This window comes from Mastomys coucha, unplaced genomic scaffold (genome assembly GCF_008632895.1).
Source record: "Mastomys coucha isolate ucsf_1 unplaced genomic scaffold, UCSF_Mcou_1 pScaffold11, whole genome shotgun sequence".
Lineage (NCBI taxonomy): Eukaryota > Metazoa > Chordata > Mammalia > Rodentia > Muridae > Mastomys > Mastomys coucha.
The window spans coordinates 5536928-5557333 of record NW_022196893.1 but is presented as its reverse complement, the minus strand read 5'-3'; the positions used below and the strand labels follow the sequence as shown (position 1 = coordinate 5557333).

Genomic DNA, 20406 nt, shown 5'->3' with positions numbered 1-20406 from the left:
TTTGCTATCTCTCTAACGTAATGGAGAACACAGAGAGGGCTGGGGGCTGTGATTCTCAGGAGAGCCAGTCTTCAGACCCTCAAGGGCGAACTACATTCTTCTCAGACTACAAGATGGCACTGTCGCTGTAGACCCCCTTCCTTCTCCTGAGTGTCTCCGGGGTCTTGGTAACCAGAAGGGGAGACTCAGGACCAAAGGGCAGGCCAAAGGGCACCTTGGAGGTGAGCTGAGGGAGCCTGGGTGACATGAGTCAGGCCAGCCCTGCTGCCCCAAGCTCATCCTCCAGACAAATTACCAGGTTTCCCACGTGCCCCGTGGCCTTATAAAGGCACCCTCTCCCTGGTGGCTCCCAGTTGCTGGTGGACATCCATGATGAGGCCCCTCCTGGTGCTGTTGCTGCTGGCTGTTGTGTGTGCTTCTCTGGGTAAGGCGCTGGCTACACCTGGTTTGAGGGGAGGCAGATGGTCTCTAGCAAGGGTTCAGGAGTCTGGTTGGGCTTTGGAGCTGACAGAGAGGGTACCGTTTAAGGCACTGGACTGGTAAGGAGGCTGCAGGGGATGAGGAAGAGTCATCTATGATGACCCCCTGCCTAGCTAGATTGGGAAGCCTGTTCCTTCTAGATAGTATGTGGTACCTTCCTGGCTGTTTGTGTATGTTGGGGGGGGGTGTAAAAATTAGTGTGAGAGGACAGAGGGGCAGGAAGGGGTATCCTGGGTACCACTTGTGAGCACTGGGTCCTGGGATTTAGCAAGAATGGCCCACTCTTCCCACCTCTTCTCAGGATGAGGCACTCCTGGAATGTTGGACTCTTTGTGTTAAAAAGGGAGGGAGGGAGGGAAGGAGGGAGGGAGGAAGCAAGGAGGGAAGGAAGGAAGGACATCAACAGGGCAGACTGTATGGGTCAACCCCTCCGGCCATTCTGCCCTGACTCTGATGACCTGGTTTAGGGACAGAAATGAGGCCGGAGGTGGGAAGGATGTACTTCAGCCTGTGATTATCAGTGGAATAATTATCATCTCCAGGATAATTAGCCCCATCAACTTCCCCCGAGTGTGAGGAGGGGGTGGAAGGAAAAGAAGAGGGCCTGGGAAGCAGTCTAGCCATCAGATGCACATGTAGGAGGGTAGAAAGGCAGGTGGAGAGACACTGGAGACTCCAAGGGCTGGGGGCTGGCCTGGGGAACAGGGAGGGGGTCAGGACTAGGTTGGGAGCATCATTTAGGAAATGCAGACAGGAAGATACCTGGGAGCATCAGACCAGGGACAGCCATTGAACAGGGAGCATCAGCCCTGGAGGCAGGAAGTAACTACAGGCAAGGAGGGTGAGAGGTCTGAGTCAGAAGGTGGGGACACTGGCTGGCTGGGACACTTTTGTCCTCAAGGCTCAGCTTTCCTGGAAGGTTGATTGACCTTATAGCATTCCTTCAGGACAGTACCTCCTGGGAACTCATTGGGGCTCTGAAAGCTTAAGGAGGGCAGCCTGGGAACTCTCACCAGCTCCCAGGGGAAAAGGTCTCTGGGGACCACAATGAGGAAATTTGGATTCTATGAGGTCCTTGCCTAGAATAACCAAGGAGTGTCTCCCCAACCAAACAGGACTGGGGACTAGTATGCAGAGGTACTGTATGGGGTGAGAGATCATAGCCAGGAGACATTCCCAATGAAGAAGCCATTTGCTCGTTGTATATCTCTTATCCCAGAAAAGAGTGCCACGGACCCCTCCCAACTCTCAGCACAGGGCCTCCACAGCTTCAGTACTGATGACTTATGTGGGAGGTATAGTCATCTAATTCCACAGGTAAAATTGACAAGGTCTAAGTAGGTGTGCATTGTTAGGACACCTGTTACCCGACACTCTTACAGAGAAACCCCTACAGGACACTTCCCTCTAAGACATTTCTACAGGACACACCTGCTATTCAAAACCCATAAGTGAAACTCCTACAGGACACTCCTTACAGGACACCCCTCCCAAGGCCTGGGCACAAAGACATCTTTCCCAGCAGCTCAGCCTTTGTACCAGCTGTCTTGTCGCAGCTGAGGGAGGGGTCCTTGCAACCCTCCAAGCTGGCCTTGGCTCTGCAGTTCAGCATCATTGGCCAATGCAGCTGTTCTCAACCATACATGGGTGGTTCTCAACCACCCATGTGGGCTCAGGTGTGGGGCTTCCCAGGTTATTGTGCCCTCTCACACACCATATTGCCTCTCAGCAGAAGTCACCATGGAGTAATCGCTGTGCCTTCTGCCCAAGCCACACTTATGACCCAATGAGTCAGCCATGCCTAGCTAGCCTGTGTTCTCTTGCCGGGGGCCTCTTGTCATTTTTCTTCTGGTTGGGAGCTGTGGCTGAAGTCACAACATCTGGAGCTACCCACCTCAGGAATCTGTCCAGCTCCCTAGCACTGGCCGAGTTTCACTGAAGCCTCTGTCTTCGGCTTAGAGGTGAGGACCACCAACAGGCCTTGGGCAGAATGGGGCAGTCTCAGGCTGTTTCCTTCCCTGCAGATGAACAGCTCTAAGTACCTACTGATGCTTAGAGACACAAAAAGTTGTTGCTGCTAGCTTGTCCTGGTTAGGAAGCCATCTGTCTCTAGGAAGGCAACTGTCCAAGCCCTGAAAGCTCCTTTCAGTCCTCTGCCAAGGAAATAAAGGACAGGAGCCATGTATACTATGAATTCTGTCATTTTATCATCTCAAAAGACCAAGAACACTACTAATCCTACATTGTAAGTGAGAATGCCATGGATCACATTAGAGGTCATAAGAATTAGAGGTTCTATATTTCTTCCTGATACTCCCTTTCTTCTGCCATACACCACCTATCCCTCTGTTCATGCACCTACCCATCCATCTACCCATGTATTCATCTTAATATCCATCTATCTATGAACCCATCTTCCCACTCACCTACATACCCATCCATCCATACATCCTTTCACTACCCATCTATTCATCTGTCTGGCCTATTCTTCTGCTCATCTGCTCATACATGCATCCACTCACTCATCTATCCATCTAACCATTATAACCATACACTTACCTATCCACCCACCTACCCATTCATCTACCCATCCACTCATCCATCCATCAATTCACCCACTCACTCACCTATCCATCCACCCACCCATCTATCTACCCATCCACTCATCCATCCATCCATCCACCCACTCACCCACCTATCCACCTACCCATCCATCCACCTACCCATCCATCCACCCATCTGTCCACCCATCCATCCACCCACCCACCCATCCATCCATTCATCCATCCATCCATCCATCCACCCCCACACACATCCATCTACCCATTCATTTGCCCGTCTAGGCATCCATGCTTCAACCCATCTATCTTTCTACCTATCCATCTGTCCACTCATCCAACCATACATACATGTTCCCATCTATCTATCCATTCACCCATTCTCCCACCCACCTATCCATGTATCCATCTTTCATCCATCCGCCCACTCACTCATATGTATATACATACAAACATCTACCTGCCCATCTGATCCTGCCCTGCCCTCATTTAGCTGATAAAGCCCTCCTATATGCACTAATGTTTTCAGACTCCTTGACAGAGAGATAAACACAGAGCAGAGAGGCAGATAACTGTGGGAGTTCATAGGTGCCAGAGAAGCTTTAGGCAGGAAACCTCTGAGTCTAGCCTGAGGGTACCTTCCTGTAACTCAAGCTGACACTTTGATACTGACTTACACAGGGCCAGAGGGGATACAGGGAGGAACACATCAGAATCACTACCATGAAGGTCCTAGCTTCTCAGACACGCCCAGAGGACTTGGGGAACTCCTGGAGGGGAGAGGAGGATCAGAGAGTATGACTTTGAGTGGGCCACTAGGCAGGTGGCTGGGCACTTAGCCCCAGCCCCAGCCCAGACTGATGGCCTGTGCTTCCCCCCAGCCCGGGCCCTGCACTGCCATGTGTGCTGTGGGCACGAGAACTGCGAGTCTCTCGTGGAGTGCGCCTTGACGGACAAGTACTGTGTGATCACTCGGGCCAGTGAGTACCCTGGGCCATGAAGGCCCCATCTCGCTCCACCAGCACTACACAAGTGCTTTCCAGCCCCCTTTGGCCTCTTTCCATCTTCCACATCAGAAACCCTCAGTATCCCCACTTCAGACCCTAGGGACACCATCATTCTCTAGTTTACCATTTGAACTAGGCTGACGATTAGGTGAGATGAGGGTTGGATGTAAGTTGAAATATTGATGATATTGGCATCACAGCCTGGTATTCCAGGCCCCTCTGGACCTTCACTGCTCACTCAAATCCCTGTCTACAATCAGCTAGCCATAGCCTTTGCCCCTGGCTACCCTACCAGGACTCTAGAATTCAATCGGGCCACCGTTGAGAATCCTGACCAGTTGTACTGTCCCCTGCACTTCCCAGGCCAGACTCTCTTCTTCCCATATCCCATGATCCATCTGCTTCTCTTCTGAGCAGTGGGGCCTAGCTAGAGACTAAAGCTTGTATTTTGGGCTATGATGGGTTTCAGGCTTGGGGTTGGAATAACTAGGGGAGGGGTCACTTGTCTGAAGTGGTGCCAGAAGAAGGCACGGGTGTTAGCAGAGAGGCTGAGAGACTTTTCAGACTGAAGATCTAAGCTGGCAAATGTCACCTCTAGGTCTCAAAGGGTTTGGGGCTCCTTTCTTTGTCATTGGTATTAGGACATGAGGCCTTTAGCATGAACGGTGCTATGGTCATTAGACAGCTTCGTCCAAGATCCCATTCTGAGAAGAGGGGAAGGAAGCCAGGTGGTTTACAGTATGGCCTTGGGTGGCCACAAGAACAGTTTTCTACAAATCCCAGTGGTGACATGGCCCTTCTAGCCCAGACTTGGAGTCATCTCTATTTTGTGAAGAGGCAGACAATCTAATCCTGGTAGAGCCACACAAGTACCCAGCCCAGACCCTACGTGATACTTCTGTCTACACTCTGGCATACATTCTGTCTACACAGTTGTGCTGCAAGAGGTAAAGACCTAGTGGGCTGCAGACCCAGCGATTACTCAGGGCACAAGACAAGAGCATAGAGGATGGGATCTTTGTCCAGGAGCCAAAATCTAACAAAGATATAATCAGAGGGGCACTGCTGAAGTAAAGATGGAAAGCAATAAGAACCCAAGGGTACCCAGGAACCAGAGTTCCCCAAAGTTATATCCCTGGGCAACAGCTTCCATCTGGTATCCCAGGGCTCCTGCCCTGTCCTTGCCCTTCTGGCATTGGCCCCTTGCTGAGCATGCATCTATCCGGCCTGTAGTCTGTTCATCCACCTCCCAGAGTGTCTGCTAAATGTGGGAACACGGAGATACATGGAGCCATTGCTGTACTCCAGGTCCTCAGAGGTCACAACCAAGCATATTTTTCAGAAGGCACCAGGTACCCTGGAGAAGCAACAGGGGTTGAGGACAAGAGCTTTTGGTAGGAGAGTCCATTGTGGGTAGAAAAAGGCATCTGTTCCTGCCCCTATCCAGTGAAGTGACACAGGAAAGCCAAGGGTCTCCCTGGCCCCAAGGAGAGGAGGAAAAGGGATGCAATGATTTTCGTGGTCTGCTGCAGATGTTGCGTATTAGTCCCATGGGTTAGGGGACTCCTCTGGCTGCTGGGTTTCAAGGGAGAGAGGATAGATGGATTATCAGGGCCTTCTCTCCCTAAATACTGTGCAAGTAAGGGTGCCCTGGGTGTCCATAACTCCTAGCAGTTTTTCACACACAGCCACTGAGACTACTTCTCTTCTGATTTATCTGGGATGGCAAAGATCCCTGCTTTAGAACTGGACATTTACTGCAAGACATGAAGTCCAGCATCCCTTTTGCCCCAGGAGGAGGTTGTGTATCCTTAAAGTGGGTGCTTGGGCCCTATTTCATCTAGGAGCAGCTGCTGCAATGCACTCTGACTCTCAGCTCCCTGTGTGGCCAAGGCCAGGAGAAGACTATTCAGAAGTGGCACTGAGCTCAGTCACTAACTACTGCCAACTAACGATTAACATGTTACCCATACTCTCTGTACACCAGCACAACTCTCAAACTCTCCATAATTTTCTCATTTTCCTAAAGAAGGCTGTAGGCAAAGACTGGTTCCACCTTTGCTCTTTGTTTTCTAGGTGGGGAAACTGAGGCATAGAAGCATTCTGAAACAGTTATCCCACCTCCATCACACAGTGTCTGGGCCAACTCCAGGTTACAGGCCTGAGGTCATACATGGGACTGAGGTCATATCTCCCAGAACCTCTGAACAGGACAGGTTAAGGGAAGGTTCTTATTTTCCCTAGGACCAAGTGTTCTCAGGAGTCCTGCTATGCCCACTGTGTGTGTATAGACAAAGCAAGCCATCCCCACCATGTGCATGCCGAAACAGAGCAAGTCTTGCACAGTGGTCTTTCCTGAGACTCCCCCAAACAGGGCCAACCTCTCCTTCTCCTTGTAAGCCAGCCTCGGTTTTCCTCAAGAGCATGAGATCTGGAGGCCTCTGTGTAGGCAGGCCATGGAGCTTTATGGTCACTCAGCCTGTCTAGTGTGTCCCAGACCCAAGAGGTGTGAGGGCTAAATGCAGCCCAAGCCTCTTTTCTGGTATCTGAATCCCAGAGGAGAGAAGGAAGGGGTGGAGAAAAGAGAGGAGAGGAGAATCAACTCCCAGGAAAGGGAAAATAGAGGAAACTGAGGTACCCAGAGACAGAGAGGGGTCTTCGATTTAGTCCTTGGCCTCAGATGTCACAAAGGCCATCATGAAGAAGACACATCCCCACAGGTACTGAGGAAGGACACCCAATCACGAGGGTCTTTGGGATGCTGCCAAGCTGCCACCTCAAACATTCAGAGACCCAGGAATTACCTCAAAACACGTGGTCCCCAGGCTGCAGGTTTCCTGAGAGCTAGCAGGGTGGTGACAGCTGCGGGTACTATGGGGGACAATACCCATGGCCATTCCTCCTGTTTCCACAGCCAACCCTGGTGGCATCCTGGTCATGAAGTCCTGCGCCCCAACCTGCCCCAACAGCACCGTGTCTTCCGATGGCCGTGCCCTCTCTGTCTCCTGCTGTCAGGGGAGCCAGTGCAACCGCAGTGCTGCCTCAGGTCTGACTGGCAGCCTTGGGGCTATATGGGCCAGCGCCTCTATCAGCCTACTGTGGGCACTGCTTCGAGCTGCCTGGTGAAGGCCTGGGTGGCCTTTCCATATCATCGGGGATCTGTCTGCAGCCTCAGCAGCATCCTACCCCACCCGGCCCAGGCTGTTACTCCCTCTCATCATTAACCCCAAGACACATTCAGTCTTCCCTTCTCTCACAGAAAGGAAGTAAATGACACCTGTCCCCAAAGACTCCTGCCCCAGAGCCTAGCTCTCCTGCCTCAGGAAATCCTCCAACAGGGCACAAGGGCACACCTCCCTAAGATCCTCACCTCTATGAGACCTTCAGAGTTCTGGGAGTGCTTCAGTAAGAAGAGCTGATGTTTCCCCCATACTACCCTGTCCTTGCCTGAAAGGATGCTATATATGACCATCTAGATCCCTGGGCCTCTTCTATGTGTGAAGGGACCCGGGCATATGACATGATTGTAAGGTCTGGACACTAGGTCTAACTGAACATCAGCTTTTAAAAGATCCCATGACTTCCCATTGTGCATGTATGTGTGTATTGTGGGCAGGGTAAGGCAGTTCACCTTGGACTTCCTGTCAGGCATTGGAATGGGTATCCATCCTCCCTGGGCATGGAGAACTCTGCTTTGTCTCCCTGGTGACACTATCTTGCCAACCCTACCACGATGCTGTCCTAGGAGAAGAATAAATGTGCAAGTCGGCTTGGTCTGAAGTGTTGGATCTTGAGAATTTCTGGTTCTTGGTCAAACCTCATCCCCAGAGACAGGCAGGTGGACATGAGACAGGGCCAAGTGGAATTCTTAATGCACTAATAAACCCAGGTGTGAGAGCAATGCCTCTAACTTGAACTCAGGCCTCCTGTGTCTGTACTGGGTCCCATTGGCCAAAACAGAGAAAACAGACTTCTGCCACGCCTCAACTTACAAGGGTCCCCTGACAGCTCTTCCAAGCTATGAGGTCCCTGGTGCTGCTACTGATGAGTTGCTCACATCTGTCACAGTGCCCCGGGTCCCCAGAAATCCATCCTTTTGGGTTGGTGGCATGGCAAACCCTCAGCTTTCTGAATAGTACTCTGAGGCCACTCAAAGCCACATCTCCTTGGGGGCTCTACTTGAGGGGCAAAACCAGAACCCTTCATGTCTGGAGAGTTTTATTCTCTACCCCTGCTGTCTTTCCCTGTCACTGTAATAAAACACTCTGACAAAAGCGGCTGGAGAAAAAGTTTATTTTTGGCTCGCCCTTGAAGGTCCAGTTCATCCTGGTAAAGAGGTCAAGGCAGCCGAACCTGAAGCCTCCGATCACACTGCATCCACAGTCCAGAAACACAGGAAAACACATACTTGCTGCCCAGTTCCCTTTTAAAACAGTTTCTTTTATGCATACTAGTGTTTTCTCTGCATGTGTATTTGTGTACCACATATGTGCCTGGTACCCAGGAAGGTCAGAAAAGAGTGTCAGATCCATTGGAACTGGAGTTACAGATGGTTGTGAGCTGCCATGTGGGTGCTAGAATCCAAACCAGGCTTCCCTGGATGAGCAGCCAATGCCCTTAGCTCCTGAACCCTCTCTCAGCCCTTTCCTAGTCAGTTTCTTTTCTTCACTCCTACAATTCAGCATCCCAGCCACAGTGGGTCTTCTCACCTCAAATAATATTATCAGTATAATCCTTCATGGCTATGGCTGGAATCTCATCTCCCAAGCGAGTGTAGATTCTTTCAAGTTGACATTTAACATGATCATACTTGCCCAGTGCTCCAGTACTGGGAGAGCCTGCTCTGCCTTGTATGGGACAGTCTAGGAGCTTGCTCAGAGTTGGAGCTTGTACCTCTGAGTTTTCCCTGTCTCTAGGCCCGTGAGAGCTGCCTGCTCTGCTAGCTTACCTATCTAGCCCCAGGTCTCCACCCTGCCCTTCTGCTTCTTGCCCAGAGGCTAAAAGATATGCCTTTTTTTTTTTTTTTTTTTTTTTTTTTTTTTTTTTTTTTTTTACTGGTCCCTAATTCTTTACCCTTTACATATGAAGCTGGAGATAGAAGATAGAGTTCAGAGGTACAGTATTTACCTAGTGCAAATATTTGTTCCTCATATTCCCAGATGAAAAAGACAAACATCCAGGACAGGTAAGTGATAGTGGGGGTCTTATCTGCCTAGCAGGGATGATTTCCACTGCCTGGTCTTGGCACAGTGCCCTTCTAGATGGAGTTTTCCTCTACTGGGAGAATGGTACTTGTCCCTCCACTCAGCATCCCTTCCCTTGCCTGCTGCCACCCCAGGCAATGGAGCCAGGACCAACCCTCTTGTTCCCTCCTTGCTATCTCCCTGTGTGTGAGTTCCAGAAGATGCCTCCTAACCTCACAAGGCCACAGCTCCTTAGTGTCTAGACTCAAGCATGTCCTGCTTCACATGCCCTCAAAGACTGCCTAAGTCAGAACCATGCACTGGCCAACTTTTTTGGAGCACTGGTTCTCTGGAGCATCGAGCTAGGACAGTGGAGAAGGCTCTCGCCTTATCACATACCTGCAACTGCGGAGGGCAAGAAAGGTGGGGAGGGCTGAGAGTACTGAATGAGCTGAGGTACTAAGGCCCTTGAAACCTGGACATACCTCAGCCCCTGCATCTCTTAGGTACAACTCCCCTGAGTTGTCAGCTTACTTCCCTGTGGTCTAGGGCCTAGAGTTGTGAGGCAGCCATCCAGGAACCTCAGGCCCTCTCCTGTCTGACCAACTTTCCCACAGTCTAACCAGATGGGCCAGTCCCCATTGTGTGGTTGCAACTGTTTCCACCCAGGGTTCTGTTTTCCAATGTCAAGCAGAGCAGGGGGACAGGTTGGCACCAAGCTAAGAAACCTTGATCTCAGAATACGAAGTGGTTGTACACAGAACTTTCTAGAACATCCTCCAACCAACCTTTACAGCTCCTAGGGAGGTAGATGATGTAAGGCAGCCTGAGCTCTCTCTGCTTCTCAGGGTGACCACACAGCTGCTGTCAGCACACTCAGGGAGCCTCCTGAAAATAAGCCTCCTGCTACATTTGGATCCCTTAATAACAACAGACTCACCCTGCCCTGTGGCAAAAGATGCTAACTGCCAGCAAAGCTGCAAATCCATGTTTGGGGTTGCCAAAGCAGAGGGAGGAAGAGGCCTACAAGGAGAGAGTCATACTGACTGCTGTGGGAAAGTACCAGGGTTCCTGACCCATAGTGGTGGCATAGCACGTGCAAAGCTCGGAGGTGGCTTGAGGGGCCTGCAGGAGCTAAGAGTGCAAAGCCCCTGAAAAGGGGGCAGAGGAAAGTAGAGTGGCCAGTCTAGGTAGGATCAGATTTTCAGGACACCATTCAATAAAGAGAGTAAAGTTAATTTCAAGACATCAAATATGAACAAGGCCCATGTCCTAACAAATAGGTTAGGATAGCAGGTGGAGTGATGGGGGCTGTGCTGGATTGGGTGGTTCATGAAAAGTTAGTGGGCCAGATATAGATGGACAGAAGTAGATGGACAGATGGGTATACAGATGATGGGTGGACAAATGAATGGATGGAAGGGTAAGTAGATAACTGGGCAAATGGATATAGAGATCCATAGAAGGATAAGCAGATGGAGGATGGATGGTAGGTAAAGGATAGGTGGGTGAGTGAATGGATGAATGGTAGGCTGGGAGGATAAGGTAGGGAGATTGGGCTTGATCCTAAGAACAACTAGGTCAACAGAAGAGGGATACCATCCAGCAATGTCTAGGGTCAAGACATTGGCTCTAGGAAAGAAGTGATTTGAAGATAATGGGGCTGGGGACATAGCCATAGACTTCAAGCTTGAGAGTCATGGTGTTGGTGGAGAGGTAGAAAGAGCTGGGTAGGAGCCCCAGGGTCTGCAGAGGGTGTAGATGGAAGAGGTTGGTACGTTCAAGGGACTGCTGAGGCACTGGCTCCCTAGGTGCTCAACTGAAGCCAGGGTGGGGAAGAAGCAACTAGAACTCTCCAGGGCTCAGGCTGGTCCTAGTGCAGCCAGGCTGGTCCTAGTGCAGAAATGGAAGGTTAGCCCTGGCATTAAGGCCAGTGTGACAGCCAGTGAGAAGTTCTGTCTAATTCTTTGCATCTGCCCAGCTGGCCATCTGACCTGATCTCTTATATGATGTATCCTCTACTCTTATATGATGTATCTCTGTACTCCAAGGACTTGCCCATTCCTCCCTCTTATGCAACCCTGGGTGTAGACAGCTTCTTGAGAGTTCCCTGGCAGAGCAGCTTAGGACCCTCCTCCCTGTCCTGAGGCTGTCCCCACACCCAAAGAAGACTACAGCATCATGCAAACTCCTCACGAGCGACACACCCTTGCCCTGGATCCAGCGCCAAAGTGGGATCCTTGAGGGCACCTGGTTGAGCCTCCTGATGCAGCCTTAACCACCTGAGGATGCAGGAGCAGAGCCCGGCCTCCCGCACCTGTCATGTGAGGACAGCCACCTGCTCTAAGGGTATTGCTAATGACAGACAGGTCAATAGGGCAGCAGTGTGGTGAGACACCCCTTTCCCTCTAGGGTAGAACTGGAGTTGTTTTCCCCAAGTCCTCTCATATCCCCTAAGTTACCCATGTGTTACACGCTCCTGAGCTGCCACCGTCAGTCTTGCCAACTTTGACTCCCATCCTTGACAATCTCTTCTAGGGTAACTTCTAAGTCTCCCAAAACCAGATCCCATCAGTGGAGGTCATAGACCAAGGACAAAGACCTGGAGGGCAGAGATGCTACAGACCAAGTAGCTCTTTCCTGGGGTGGGGAGAGACCACGATGAGACTCCTCTGAGAGCAAGTCTGCACTGAGTCATAGGGGAGGAGCTCATGGGTGGGGTAGGAATACACCTAAAGGTCCTGGAAGTATTATTAGGGACCGTCAAGACCTCATCCCGGGGTTAGGGCACAGGTGAGAAACTGGCTAGCACTCAGTGTAATCACCCATCCTGGAGTTCTGACTAAGGGAGGTGTCACATTACTTATCTTACCACTGAACTCATCCCAAGTCTGCACTCATTGCTAACATAGTGTGGCTCACTGGCTCTTCCTGGACCACTCAACCCAGCAAGCCTCCATCACTCCACCTGCTGTCCTAACTTATTTGTCTTGTTCATACTTGATGTCTTGAAATTCATTTTGCGGTCTTTACTGAATGTCCTGAAAATCTGAGCTCTGTGTGCACCTTGTGTGCATTTGTAGTCCCATGTGAGATATAAGCATGAATGATACTCTGCAAACCATACTTATGGGATGGGTGGCAGGCAGACAGACAGATGGATGAATGGATTGCTGGACAGATGGGTATATATACAAGATGGGTGGTAGATGACTGGGTGGAAGGGTGACTAGATAACTGGACAGATGGATACATAGATCCACAGGAGGATAAGTGGATGGATAGAGGATGGGTGCTTGGGCAAATGGGTAGTTTGATAGGTGGGTGAAGGATAGGTGGATGAGTGAACAGGTGGACAGATAAGTAAGTAGGAGGATGGATGGATGGATGGATGGATTGGTAAGTAGATTATCAAGTAAGTGGTTAATAGGAGATAGTTGAATGAAAGATTGATAAATGGATAGATCAACTGAGTGCATGGGTAGAAGATGGAGAGTGTATGAATGATAGTTGGGTTGATGGATAAATAGATGGATGGATGGACAGAGTTAGGTGATTGAATGATAGATGGTGAATGAATAGATAGGAAACAGATGATGGAAAATGGATGGGTGAATGAATGCATACATGAATACACAGATGGCTCATGGATGAATGATTGACAGATGAATAGTGAAAGAAGGTACCTCTAGTGAATTGGTGTTGGTGGCCAGGGCCTCCGAGAATAATTTAAGGTGTGTGAAGGCTATGCCAGGTACCAGACAAGTGAGTAGTACCCATGTCTAGGTTTGTGGCTCCTTGTGTAAAGATTCCTCCTATGCCAGGAGAAAGGGTTGTGGAGGGAAAGCACCAGGTCCAAAGGCCAAGTGATGGCTCCTTTTCTTGAGTGATGCTGACCAGGGTTCTTTCTGCCTGTCTCTGTGTCATCTGAGGCTCTACCTGTGTGATTAAGGACAGAAGGGGCCCCAGGGAAACACTCCTCATTCTGTTATCTGACTCACCTAGCATTTACATAGCCTTGCAGAAAAAGAGCTAGCACTAGGGTGTGGCGTGGGAAGCCAAGACTCTGGGGCCCTGGTCCAGTGTCCTCTCCACCAGCTGATAGGCACCAACCTCATGTCCCGGCTTAGATAGATCTACATAGGTCAGTCCTCCTAGAGTGCTCCAGCCCCCCACGTCCTCCTAGAGTGCCCCAGCCCCCCACGTCTCTAGCTGTCATCTCCGTTGGATGCACTACACAGAGCAATGATATCTGTGTCCCTTTCTCCTACTAGTCTGTGGCACAGGACTCTGCCCTGCCTCTCTCCTCCCTCAGTGTCCCTTATACAAGTAGTGACTAGAGTACAGCAGGTCCTTATAAAGTATTATGAGTGAATAAATGAATGAATGAAGTGCTTTGAAGTACAGGGTGGCTTTGGGGGATCCTGAAGTGTGTCTACACCTTACACCCTAAGGTGTTTAAATACCTTCAGCCTAGGGATCTGATCTGTCTACTGAGTGTCCTCTCCAGGCCAGGAAAGGGTCCTGGGCTGTACTTACAGAAGGGCTGTGGTGTTCTGTTGCACTTTCTTTCACCCATATGCCTTCCCTCTGAGCCACTCACAAGGCTCTTGTCTCTGTGTCACAGTCATGAACACAAGGGGGAGAAACAGTGTAACCTCTGCCCCAGACAGAAGTCCAGGCTTGTCTCTCAACTTCCTGGCCAGCCTGCTGAGGTTAGGGAACGGCCAAGTCCGAGGTGCAGACAATAGCGTTCCCTGCCCTGTGTTCCACTCATCCCACTTCCTGGGCAATATTCTTCTGCCAGCATCTCCAAGGTGGAAATTAGATCTCAGCCCCAGACCCAGGAGCTATAACTCAGGACAGAGACAGCCCATCTTCTCAAAGCAGTGGCTCTGGCATGAAGGGGGTACAGAAGGCAGACACAAGGGAATTGATGGCTCCTGTGCCCATTCCATCTGGAACTGCCTCTAAGTTCCAGCCTGGCCACCTCTAACAGGACCCTTTTTGACTGCCTCAATACCCAAAAGAGCTCCTGCCACCAGAATCTCACAATCTTTTAATGGCAAACTTAATATGTGGCTGTTTTATACTTCTGTAGAACCCAGCTGGGGATAGGCAGTTGACACATCCTCCTAGCAAGGACAAAGACCCTCCTCACCATGGATGCCGACCTCACCTAGGACCTCCAGATCCAATATCTATGGCTATCATGAAGCCTGAGGTCCCTGGGAGCAAGCAAGCATGAAGATACCTCCTCTTACCCGAGATGTGAGCGTAAAGCCTCTTGCACATTGTTCTCAGTCTCGGGCCCAGACCCCCACTTCTTTTCTGTCCTTTATTCCCAGACCCCAGAACTCCACTGAGCCCAAGAGAAGCTCCAACCTGTTTTTCCAGCTGTTTCCCAATGACTCATTTGCTAACTCCTCTGTCACCGCCTTGTCATGGAGACCCAAGTTCTGTTCCCAAGGCTTGGAATCACCCTCCTATCCTTCTGCCCACCCATTCTCACTATGTCTGATGTATTTAGGGAAGGGGTGCTGGCACTGGGTGGGCCTTTCCAAGGAAGTGAGGACCCTGAATTTCAGGCCTTTCCTGTGGCATTCCAGCTGTGGTAAGCAAATCCCAGGGAGCCAGGTATTACCTAGCAAAACAGGGGAAGGCATGGGACAGAGATGGGCCTTCTCCAGGGTTATCCAAGCCACCTCCAGATTCCAGGTCCTGCCAAGTCCAAAAACGACTTCAAGAAGAACCACATGGAAGTTCTGAGGACACTTGTCCTCTGACCCCAGCAAGTAGCCATAGCTTTATTTTACTTGGTGCAACTCAGGAGCCAGCTAGCCCAGAGAAAATCAGAGAGGAGAGGCTGAGGGTCTTGAACCCATATCTGGTTTGTCCAAAGGTCTATAGGGCTCCAGGAATCTCAGCCTGGCCCAGGTCAAGCACACCTGAGGCAGTTTCTGACCTGCCCATCTTTGGTGCTTGTCCATCCACTTTTCAGGGATAGTAGTGGGACAGGTCTAAGACTGATCTATGTCTGTGCCTAGCCCACCGCTGATAATCTGAATCTCCGGAACAGGAGCAGAAGGAGGATTCTATAGGACCCACCCAGTCTACCCCCAGATGAGTAGGCAGAATCAGCAGCTAGGGGTTGGTTACCCTTCCACTAAGAACTAGAATCATAGGGCAAATAATGTCTCTTATTCATGCAAAGAGAACATAAGTGGGGCTCAGGGCCATAACAGAGATCTTCATCAGCACCTGCCTGGGGTCCTGGATTCTGAGGTCAGCCAGAGGAGCTCTCAGACACAGATGAACAAGGCAGAGACACAAGCAATAGTTACAAGGTGGGAGAATGGCAGCGTCCTCATTACCATCATGTGAGGGATGGAGTGAGGGCTTAATGGAAATGGGGCCTGAGGCCCAAGCAGAGGAAGGAGGCAAGGAGTGAGTAGAGGAAACTTGCATCTGCCCAGCAATGAGAAGCCTCCAGAGCTTGTTGCTCCTCAGGTGACCCTGCCCTACCCCGTCCCTACCCAGTTTCCTGAGATGGCCAAGCTCCCATGGTCTGGGATCTTCATAGTCCTAACCTGGCCATACCCGCCACACACAGAGACTCTTACTTCTCTCTCCCCTGACCCCACAGTCACCTCCACATCATCAGCAAGGACCATTTGTTTCCCCGGGGGTTGGTTCCTTGATCTAAGGCTCCACTGGTCAACCAAGCGTGTAACCCAGAGTAGAGGAAGGTAAGTTCCCAACCTGTGAGTATCGGGGGTATGGAGACATCCAGCGTAAGCTACGACTGAAGGAGTTACCCAGTGGTGATTGGATGCTGAGAGTAATAGACAGAAATGGAAAGGCAAAGACAAGGTGACCCAGGTACCGGCATGCAATCCACAAGGAAACGGAGACCCATAGAGAATGGCAGAGACAACAGCAGGAGGGATGGAGACTCAGCAGCATCCAGTGTCTGGAGCAAGAACCGGAATGATCTGCCAGGCTTCTGTCCACAGCCAACCCTGCTCAGGGAGGCTTCAGGCTGAGGGAACCAGGAACTTCAGTCCCTCCAGGTGGCAGAAACCAGGCTTGTTCTGGGCTGTTGGGCATGGGGCCAGGAAGGGTGTGGTGGGCCTGGTTTGCATGGTGCTATCTGACCTGCCCTCACTCCTCCCACAGCTCCTGCCCCATCTATAAGATCTGGGGAGAGAAAGGGCCCCCACTGCTTCCAGACGGTGTTTAGGATGAAGACAGCTCTACTCGTCCTCCTTGCCTTGGCTGTGGCCACTAGCCCAGGTGAGAGACTGCACCTGGGGGCTGGAAAGGGATGGGTATCTTCATCTGGATACTAGACACTCAGCCCTAGGCAGGCTGAGCTTGACAGGATGGCATCAAATGAGGGAAGCTGGAATTCAGGCTCAGAGAATACTTATGTTGAGGGACGCTTGTCTCTTAAAATTTAAAACAAATAAGTCTAACATCTTAACTCACCGGATCTTAAAAACACACTATTTCAGAATCAGGCAATTTTAGCGCCAACTCTTAGAAAAGGGGCGTTTTGAGAGACAGGAGAGCTGCAGATATCTTGAGAGGTTTCCTTTACTGCCTCTGCCACCTCTTATCTGTCCTGGGCAACACTAGGGTGGTCAAGCCACTCTTTCTCCAGGTTCTTCAGAACTCAGACCTTTGGGGTCGGGGAAGCTTAGCAAAGGCCAGGAATATCCTGAGGTCCTTGAAAAGTCCTCTCTCTGCTCTGCACTCTCTCTGCTTCCTCACCTCTGACCAGGGATGGCACTGGTTAGAAAATCCTCTCTAGGGCTTCAAGAGATAGCTAGACACCCTCTGGGCTAAATACAGACACAAGCTTTGTGGCGTCTAGGGCAGGAGTGGGGTGGGTTGACAAATTCCGAAGGCTCTGTTGTGGCAAAGACTGACTTTAACCCTCATCCTTCAGCCTGGGCACTTCAATGTCATGTATGCACCAGCAGTACCAACTGTTTGAACCCTCAGGTCTGTTCAGGCAACTCCTACTTCTGCAAAACCGTCACCACAGGTGAGTGGCAGTCCAAGTCCTTTGGAGTCAAGAGATCAGCCCTTGGCTTGATCCTGGGGCGGGACCAGTCATGATGATAGTGGTGGTCAAGAATGGATGATGTTCTGTGGGGGCCAGGCCTGATGCCCTTTTCCCTCCTGTGTGCAGTGGAGCCTCTGAATGGGAACCTGGTGAGGAAAGAGTGTGCAAACACATGCACCTCCGACTACAGCCAGCAGGGCCAGGTCAGCAGTGGTTCCGAGGTCACACAATGCTGCCAGAGTGACCTGTGCAACAACAGACTGTCCAGCGCTGCACCTGGACGGGCCCTACTCAGCAGAGTCACCCTGGGCCTGGCAACGAGCCTCGGCCTTCTTGCTGTTATGGCTTTCATCCTGTAATGGAATTTTCCTTGCCCCTTCCCTTTTAGTCCCCATAGCCCATCCTTGACCATGATGGAAGCATCAGATGCTAAGGCTGGGGGATGCCCTTCAGGACTGGGGCTGGGTCCTGGTGGGCACCAAGAGTGGATGGCATATATAGCACAGTGCCTTCCCCAGGCCAGGAAGATGTGGCCTGCACCCCAGTATGGAAGATGGGGGACAGACATGCTCCATCTCCTCTGATTTTGTACTTGTTCCATTTATTTTTCTACTTGAACCTCTACTTGGAAATAAATGATCCAACAATACTGTGGCTGTGTGGAGTGGTAACTAGGACCAGTAGGCCTTCTGATACATGTTACCCTGGACAAGCCTCGGCAGCATGCAGTAGCACCTGGCACCTGGCTTGGAAGGCATCTCCATCCTAGATGGGGCAAGCTCTCTCCGAGTCTCATGTGGGGAGGAAGGACAGTGTACCCAGGCCTCATCCCTGAGGTTTTGTTTCCCCAATGTTCCTCATAGAGTTTCGAGGGCACTGCACATAGCCAAGGTCTAAGGTGAGCCCAGCTACCAGGATGACCTCCCTCATTCCTTAGGGACTCTTCCAGTTGTGTGTGTTGGTGGTGTGACTCAGTACACGCTAACTAGATGCAGGCTAGAAGGGGCTGAAGCCGAGCACAGCCCTAGAGACTGTCTTTCTAGGCCCACTGCTTGCTTTCCCATGAAATGGGTTCCTGCTGCTGCCTAGGCCCCTGGGTGCTACTAGGATTTGTGTAGTTTCCCGAATGGGGACTGTGTGGTTGGATGAGGGAGAGGTATTCAACGGATACCCAAACATGCAGACCTCCTTGCTGTGAAGCAGGGTAGCCCATTCCACTGTAGCTACAATCCTGCAGGCCCACGAATGTTACTTTGCAGGTGACAGAGGTATAGTGAGGGCCCCTCTTCTCTTTATGCACCTCCACCCTGAACCTTAAATCATACTAAACCTGCTTCCAAAAAAAAAAAAAAAAAGGGCTGTGAGGAGTGGTGTATGATCCAAACTCCCTAAGCCACTGATCCTCAATGTCTAGGTAAACAACTGCCTGGTCTGGGGTGAGCCCTGTTACCTCTGCCCAGTGAGTCTCCTTTTCTGGGCCCCTCCAGGTCCTCACTTGGAGCAAGGTGCTGACTAGATCTGCTGAGCCCGAGAGATTTTACACAGACTCCCACACCCAGCCACCACTACCTGTAATGGGAGCTGGTCTGCTCTAGAACCACCACCCTGTCTACCAGACACTGTAGGATGTTCATCTACCATGAGCAAGAGAGATGGAGGGAAAGGCAAGAAGGAGCATGCCCCAACCCAAGAAATTAGGAAACTTTCCAAGAGCCATGGGAGGCACCCTACCTTGGCTGCTGTGTAGTGGCTGTTCCCTGGGACTGCCATTCCTGGAGCTGAGGGTCAAGCCTGGTGCTGGTGCGCCCCCTAGTGGTCAGCAGAGTCAAGCAGCTGAAGACACCTTCGCGGGGGGCGGGAGGGGGGGAGTTCTTTGTCAGGCTATCCATATTCCATCTGCAACACTTCCTGTTCCTCACTGCAGGTTCTCCAAAGTATTCTGGGTATAGAAAGCCACCTGCAGCCGGGCGGTGATTGCGCACGTCTTTAATCCCAGCACTTGGGAGGCAGAGGCAGGCAGACTCCTAAGTGTCCCCCTATCAGGCCAGGCATAGGGATGCTAGTGACAGCTCCCTGGAGACAGGAAGCCCAGGGACCACTTTAGCTCCAGGATAGAGGGAAGAGCCAGTGTCACCAGCAGGGTCTACGATGGCTTGCCACAGCTGATAACTGTTGTGTATCTTTTTCTGGTGAGACATGAACCCCAGACATGGCACTGATGGCAAAAGAACAAGCCGCCCAGGTCCGTGGAGGCTACATAAAGGAGTATGTGTGAATGGATACTTACAGACATGGGTGACTCAAAGGTAGCTGTATCACTAATACTCCCACCCCAGCTTGGGAGGCAGCTCATGAAAGGTATGTCCTTATAGAGAGTCTCTTGTCTTCTGCCTACAGAAAGAAGCCTGGGAGACTGGAGATGATGAATCGTGTGAGCTTCGGGGTGTCCTGAGGCTTAGGGGATTTATTTACCTCTCGAGCCTTGTAAACCCCCTGTATTTCCAGAGTCTCAACAAGCCTAACCTCCTCCATGTTTCAATTAGTAGGGAAAAGTTGCATAGCCACCATCAAAGAGTGGACTCAAGGAGGCTGGAAAGATGGCTCAGCGCTTAAGAGGCTCTTCCAGAGGCCCTGAGTTCAATTCCTAGCAACCACATGGTCCAACATGGTCCATCTGTAATGGGATTTGATGCCTTCTTTGATCTGTCTGAAGACAGCAACAGTATAGTCATAAATATATAAAAAAAAAATCTTTAAATAAATTGGGGTTCCCATGGAACACAACAGCATCTGTGGCTGGCAAGAGGCCACAGAACAGCCGAATCTCCCAGTCCAGCTCTGTCTTCTCACCTGAAGTTTACAGGCATCTCAAACCCAGCTCTGGCGTCCCCTGTATGATCCCAGTGGACAGCTTATCTGATACTCCTAGACCCAGCCTTAACTTCACACACCCTCCCACTGAGCAAGCTAAGCAGTCTTTGGCAGGATCTGCAAAGCTGGGAGCTCCCTCCAGCAACACACAACCTTGTGTGTGCATGGATAGAGCCTGGGGTCAGTGGGAAGCTGGCAGTCCTGTCCCTCACTTCTGGGGTTCCTCCTACAGG

The 20406-nt window shown here is 51.0% G+C and overlaps 2 protein-coding genes across 2 annotated transcripts; both read left to right on the top strand.

The window, feature by feature from the left end:
* Positions 1–372: 372 nt before the first annotated feature.
* On the top strand, positions 373–7171 carry LOC116082422 (secreted Ly-6/uPAR domain-containing protein 2-like). Its single transcript, XM_031359328.1, has 3 exons — positions 373–424; positions 3920–4018; positions 6960–7171. The coding sequence occupies exons 1-3, from the start codon at positions 373–375 to the stop codon at positions 7169–7171; spliced, it is 363 nt and encodes a 120-aa protein (XP_031215188.1).
* A 9241-nt stretch (positions 7172–16412) lies between these two features.
* Positions 16413–17951, top strand: Ly6d (lymphocyte antigen 6 family member D). Its single transcript, XM_031357792.1, has 3 exons — positions 16413–16524; positions 17183–17281; positions 17429–17951. Exons 1-3 carry the CDS (start codon positions 16473–16475, stop codon positions 17659–17661), a joined length of 384 nt encoding a protein of 127 aa, XP_031213652.1. The 5' UTR covers positions 16413–16472; the 3' UTR covers positions 17662–17951.
* The last annotated feature ends 2455 nt before the right edge of the window (positions 17952–20406 follow it).

What these genes read in the sequence shown, in the direction of transcription:
- Ly6d (XM_031357792.1), top strand. Translation starts at nt 16,473, where the DNA reads ATGAAGACAGCTCTACTCGTCCTCCTTGCCTTGGCTGTGGCCACTAGC. An exon ending in GGCTGTGGCCACTAGCCCAG is followed by an intron (nt 16,525 to 17,182) that starts GTGAGAGACTGC and finishes CTCATCCTTCAG; the next exon opens with CCTGGGCACTTCAATGTCAT. An exon ending in CTGCAAAACCGTCACCACAG is followed by an intron (nt 17,282 to 17,428) that starts GTGAGTGGCAGT and finishes TCCTGTGTGCAG; the next exon opens with TGGAGCCTCTGAATGGGAAC.
- LOC116082422 (XM_031359328.1), top strand. Translation starts at nt 373, where the DNA reads ATGAGGCCCCTCCTGGTGCTGTTGCTGCTGGCTGTTGTGTGTGCTTCT. An exon ending in TGTTGTGTGTGCTTCTCTGG is followed by an intron (nt 425 to 3,919) that starts GTAAGGCGCTGG and finishes GCTTCCCCCCAG; the next exon opens with CCCGGGCCCTGCACTGCCAT. An exon ending in CTGTGTGATCACTCGGGCCA is followed by an intron (nt 4,019 to 6,959) that starts GTGAGTACCCTG and finishes CTGTTTCCACAG; the next exon opens with CCAACCCTGGTGGCATCCTG.